General features: G+C 37.5%; 1 protein-coding gene across 1 annotated transcript in view; it reads right to left on the bottom strand.

Moving 5' to 3' along the window:
• Positions 1 to 1,110: 1,110 nt before the first annotated feature.
• Positions 1,111 to 5,356, bottom strand: part of LOC122359840 (adenylate cyclase type 3-like) — a 17,971-nt gene continuing 13,725 nt past the window's right edge. Inside the window, exons 17-19 of the mRNA XM_043260032.1 lie at positions 4,811 to 5,015; positions 4,470 to 4,594; positions 1,111 to 3,873 (exon numbers count right to left, since the gene is read on the bottom strand). Of these exons, the coding sequence (XP_043115967.1) occupies positions 3,745 to 3,873; positions 4,470 to 4,594; positions 4,811 to 5,015 (459 nt within the window). The 3' untranslated portion in view covers positions 1,111 to 3,744. The remainder of the gene's footprint in view (positions 3,874 to 4,469; positions 4,595 to 4,810; positions 5,016 to 5,356) is intronic.

The following is a 5,356-nucleotide window of genomic DNA, read 5'->3' as shown; positions in this document are numbered from 1 at the left end:
CCAGGACTGCATTATCAGGGTGAGAAATGATTTGAGTTTTTTTTTTTTTCTTTGATTTTTATGACATTGTGCTTCGCCTCAGGTCTTTCTAACCTTTTGACTGCTGGATCAAACCCAAACCACTTGGCCATTAGACTGTTTTTAATGTCAATGAAATGCCATTCTCACGCCCAGCACAATGGCCTTTCTTTAATGCTTCATAAAACAGCTTTGCTCAGTCAAACTGACCGGATCGGACGCACGCAGAGACTAAATTCAAGTGCAATCAAACGAGGGTATTTCATGAGCGCGTTTTTAAGATAAAAAAGGTCAGGTTTGCCAGTGGGGGGAAGTGTACCGAAATTACGTGAATTATAACACGCTTGAATGACCAAACAGCCGCTCTGTGGGGTTTCTGTTCTTAGCGCCGTTTCTGGACGCATTTTGTTTATGGTGGTCCTGAAAACTGCTCGGTTTAAACGTTTGAAAACGCGAACAAAAAATGTAAGAGACACATGTTTAAATCGGTATGCAATAATTAATAACCTGTCCGTTCAACGAGAGCAGTAGGCTACAAGTTTTTGTACAGAAACGAAGTAACGTTTGAGGCGATGATTAACGAGCGCGAAAAATAAAAGCGCACTGCTGCCACCTGCCGGATATTTAATGTTATATTCCTTTTTTTATCTCAAGACACGGAAAAGTCAAAAATGACATTTACCTTTAGCATAATCGTCTTATGTCCAGATGTCCGTCTGAAATGTAAATACGGAAAAGGCCAATCACAATTCAGTATGCAANATATGCAGAAATGAAAAACAATCCCAATTCGATATGCAAATATGATTATAGAGAGGCATTTTAAATACGGATAGCAACTCAAAAATGACCATACTGTTTTACATTAATGTCACGTTTAACTTAATAACAAGCGTAACTATTTTATGACGAGCTGTTTGTCCTTTTTGAGCTAAACAGCACGAGCTGGTCCTCGTTTTTGAGTCAGCTTCTTCAGATACAATACCAAAAGCATCTATAAAACGCCAAATACTGTGGAAGAGAGAACAAAAAGCGAATCCGAATCCTCTAACCAGCGCTGTAATAATCATAATTTATTGATTTCAGAGCGAGTTTAATATTATAATAGTTTATTTGGATGTATAAAACAGCATTGAGTTTTGACATGGCAGATAAGCAAATACAACCGAAGATGAAGCTCCACTGGAATAGTAAATGCCAGAACTCAGCAGGACATAACATGTGGTATTTACTTGACATCTCTTACCTCAGTGCTTTCGTTTGGATAACACACACAAGAAAGTGAATTAAAGCTGGAGTGTGTGATTTTAATGGTTTAAATACTTTCTCCTCCCAGTTAAATACGCAGATACATACTTGTTACCTATTCATAAACTAAACCCGATTAAAGTAAAACTGCCTCAGCTGGCCCAACCAATGGCGTGCTTTTAGGGCGGGGCTAATTATCGTCTGACCAATGGCGTGAAGGGAGTGTGTCCAATCTCGTTCGGTGCCGCAGAAAATACACACCTCAGCGTCGTCTAACATTAAAACTATCATGGTGACACTAAATGCAAAAACATTCAACCAGAGGTTTTATTTTTTTTTTTTAAAAAAAAGAAAAAAAAGAAAGAAAAAAAAAAGAATCAGACAAGAAAATGGCACTAATCTTCGATGGAAAAAAACACCTGACCGGAAGCCCTGCTGGGTCCACGTTGAGAGAAGCTAGAACAGGACCAAATATACTTTACTGTTTCATAACACATATTTGAGAAAATGCAGATTTTTTTCCCCCAAAACATTATATCATAATCCTACTTGACTGTATCCGAAATAGGTTAAACAACAACAACAAAAAAGTCCCAGTTTGTGTACACACTCCAATTCTTACATACAAAGGCCTCATTGGAGAAAATGGACATTCATTGGGTCGGACCATCAGACTGAACTGAGAGAGAGAGAGAGAAGGAAATGCTGGTCGAGCTGCAGTGCAAAAATGTTGAAGACTTGTGGCATAACGGAATCATCCCTAGAGGATCCCAACTCGTTGTCCCACGCACTACAAACGCAAGGCTAAAATCAATATTTGCAGATGTGTTTGCCAAGCTTTAAACGACTGTGGCTGTTCTGAAACACTCAATTGCCATTTCGCCTTCTGCAAATCCATTTTCTACTCATAATTACATTGTAGTGTACTTGACAGGATACAGAAACCCTTTTTGGAGAAAGGCCAAAGATATTCTGCTTACTTGGTTACAAGGCTAGCTACAGATTTTATCCAAATGGATGCAGCGACAGAAAAGGGTGACTGATAACTTACACTTAAAAACCTCTCCCTCCTGTTCAAATGTGCAGGAATTTAGTGTTCCGTTATGTTTATATGGATTTATAGACAGCATTCTAATACATTAATATATAAAATATATAATCTAAAATAGCACTGACAGTTTTGCTTTTGGAGTCAAAATATAAAATGTTAAAAATACAAAACAGCCATATTTGACCGTTTTACTCTATCCTTAAAAGTGTCTTTAGTGTATACAAGTGTCTTATGAGAAAGTAAATTTGTGTTTGGAACAGAGTCACATGCCCTGTTCATGCCACCATCCGCCGTACTGGTTGGTTGCTTGTTCAGTCTCATTTCTTATTGACAAATTAATTTACACCGCTAAAATGAACATTCTGGAAGAAAAATGCATTTAAGTTGTAACAGTGCATTGTTTAAAGATAAACGGGAATCAGTATGTGCAATGTGGACGGCCATTTATCTGTGCCGAAAGCATAAACTCTGGCCTATTTGGGTCCACATACATCTAATTGTCATATGCATTGTTTTTTATACACTGACCCTGCACATGATTAGAGCCATACATGGCTGACTGCAAGGACAGAATTTAGTCGAAATGATTCTCAACTAAAGTTTCTGAAGACAGATTGAAATGCTCCATGAGGTTGCACCTGAGAAAAATCCCAACACTGAAAATAAATGACTTCGGGTTGTATTAAGTCAAGGCGGCATGAACGGGGCTTTATTCTCAACTCTAGATCATTCAGAAGTAACACTGTCAACGCTAGCTCCCTTACCAGTAACAACCACAGTCGCTGCAGCAAAGTTCAGGAAACCATAAAGGGTTTATAGAGCTGCTGTGCTCACTATGGCCTTCTACCATATATTAGCTCATCTCGATATCTCTATCTACTGTGATATCACCTAGACAGTGTTGAACGCAACAAGACCATATGAAAAGAACTCTTTACATACACTGATGAATCATATACACATAAAACGTGTGTTTTACAGGTATATTGGCTTCAGTGTTTTCATGCAGTTTTGTTTTGGATCCACCAGGAGCAGTCGGTGGAGTAAGATCGCAGTCCAGCCACACCTGAGAGCGCCAAAGCCAGGTGCAGAGAATGCAGTTCATCTGTCCTCTCTTGGCAATATAAGAAATATAAGACCGGGAGAACTGCTTTGTATGCCTTGAGATTCCTTTGTTTCTTTGGTCTCTGAGGATGAACCGTCTTTCTGAGCTGTTCCATGCCTTAAATAAAGGGGCCAAAGCCCTCTGTTAATCCATAAAGGAAGTCTCAGTGTGCAAAGGGGCCACTCTTAGACCGGCTGAGGACTGTTTACGAACAAATCCTATTGTGATTGGTCCAAGAGGATTGCCGTTCAACAGCCAGGCCTGGCCCACAGCGTCTCGTCATCATCATCTCAAAAATGTTCTGAACATCAGACGTTGAGTGTTAACTGCTGTTGGGTCCTCCATTTAGAAAGTAGGTTGTCATTTCTCCTTTGCCTTTGACTTTCACAACGCCTCTGCACTCCAGTGTGTAGTTATAAGAGCTGAGCACCTGGTAGAGGTCAGTTGTAACCTGATACAGAGAGAAATTAAGAGAACATGAGTATCTATATAGTGTTTTTACTTATCTAAACCCGAGACCACTAGTGAAAATGCTTCTGTATTTATTAATACTTTCAAATACAGATTTCAACTGCTCAATTCCTAGACTATTTTCACATTTATAAATTATTCCCAAGACATTATTAGAAAATGTTATAAACATCATTTATAAATGTGAAAAGTGGCTAATTTCTATTTTTCCACTCCTTTGCATATTATAAGTTAAATAACATGTTTAAGAAAATTTAAAAAACTAAATCTTTGACTCGTCTAATTCTGACAAATGCATTAAAGGGTGAACATATGATTTGAAAATACATTTTTTTAAATACATTTTATTAATAATTATTTTTTTCAACACAATATCATCAAATTGGGCAACATTAAGCATTTACTGCAAATAAGCACACTTTTCCCAAAAAATGATCATCATTGATATTATAAGCTATTTAAGTATAAAAACAGTCAACATTACATTTTTATTAATTATTTCTCATTATGTTTATTTTAAAAAAGCGTGGACTCAATCTTTTCTGGACAATCATTGAGACCTAGAATGCATCTCACCTGTATTCTCTCAGGTACCCCAGTGCTGTCCATGCGGCTGGCTACATTCACAGTATTCCCCCATATGTCATATTGCGGTTTACGAGCCCCTATGACACCAGCCACGACAGGACCTATATTGAGACCTAGTACAAGGTAATCTATGAGCTTTCATGGCAATATGATTTTATTTTGCAACAGTAAAATATACGGGTCATTTTATGAAAGTCTATCTCTGACAGAATGTTACATTTCTACAGAAAGCCTTTTTGCACGGGAATATTTCATAAAATTAATCGAATGAAAACTATATGCATAAGGCAGCTGATTGAAATGTAAGGGTGGCTAAGCCAAATTCTTACCAATCTTCATTTTGAAGTTATTGAAAGAGTGTTCATTGATGTACTTCATCTGGTCCATGAGGCGCATAGCGTAGTCGGCTAGAGCGCGAATGTGTGACCTTCCTGCTTTATCGTAAGTGGAGTCATTAAGCCCAGAGGCAGCCATGTAGGTGCTGCCAATGGTTTTGATCTTTTCTAGTTGACGAAACTGATCCTCACTAATGATCTGCATGAAAAGTGAAATAAGGTTATGGACTTCGTCTACAAATGTGAAGGTAAAAAAATTCTACATCTGTAAGAATACAATCAGGTTAGAAAGATGTGAAGATGAAGGTTTCACACACAGGTTAAAACTGAGACCAACTGCTACAAACATTTTTCAAATATTTAATGCAAGAGCTAAAACATAGTACAAATCTTTTAAAAAGTGCTGTTTTCCATTAATTTCTTAATAGACACTAATAAATAAAAACACATTAATAAACACTAATGCTGTCAAACGATTAATCATGATGAATCGCATCCAAAATTAAGGTTTTGCTTACATAATATATGTACATATGTACT

Source organism: Puntigrus tetrazona, chromosome 16 (genome assembly GCF_018831695.1).
Source record: "Puntigrus tetrazona isolate hp1 chromosome 16, ASM1883169v1, whole genome shotgun sequence".
Classification (NCBI taxonomy): Eukaryota; Metazoa; Chordata; class Actinopteri; order Cypriniformes; family Cyprinidae; genus Puntigrus; species Puntigrus tetrazona.
The sequence above is the reverse complement of the archived record's forward strand: the minus strand, read 5'-3'. Positions and strand labels throughout refer to the sequence as shown.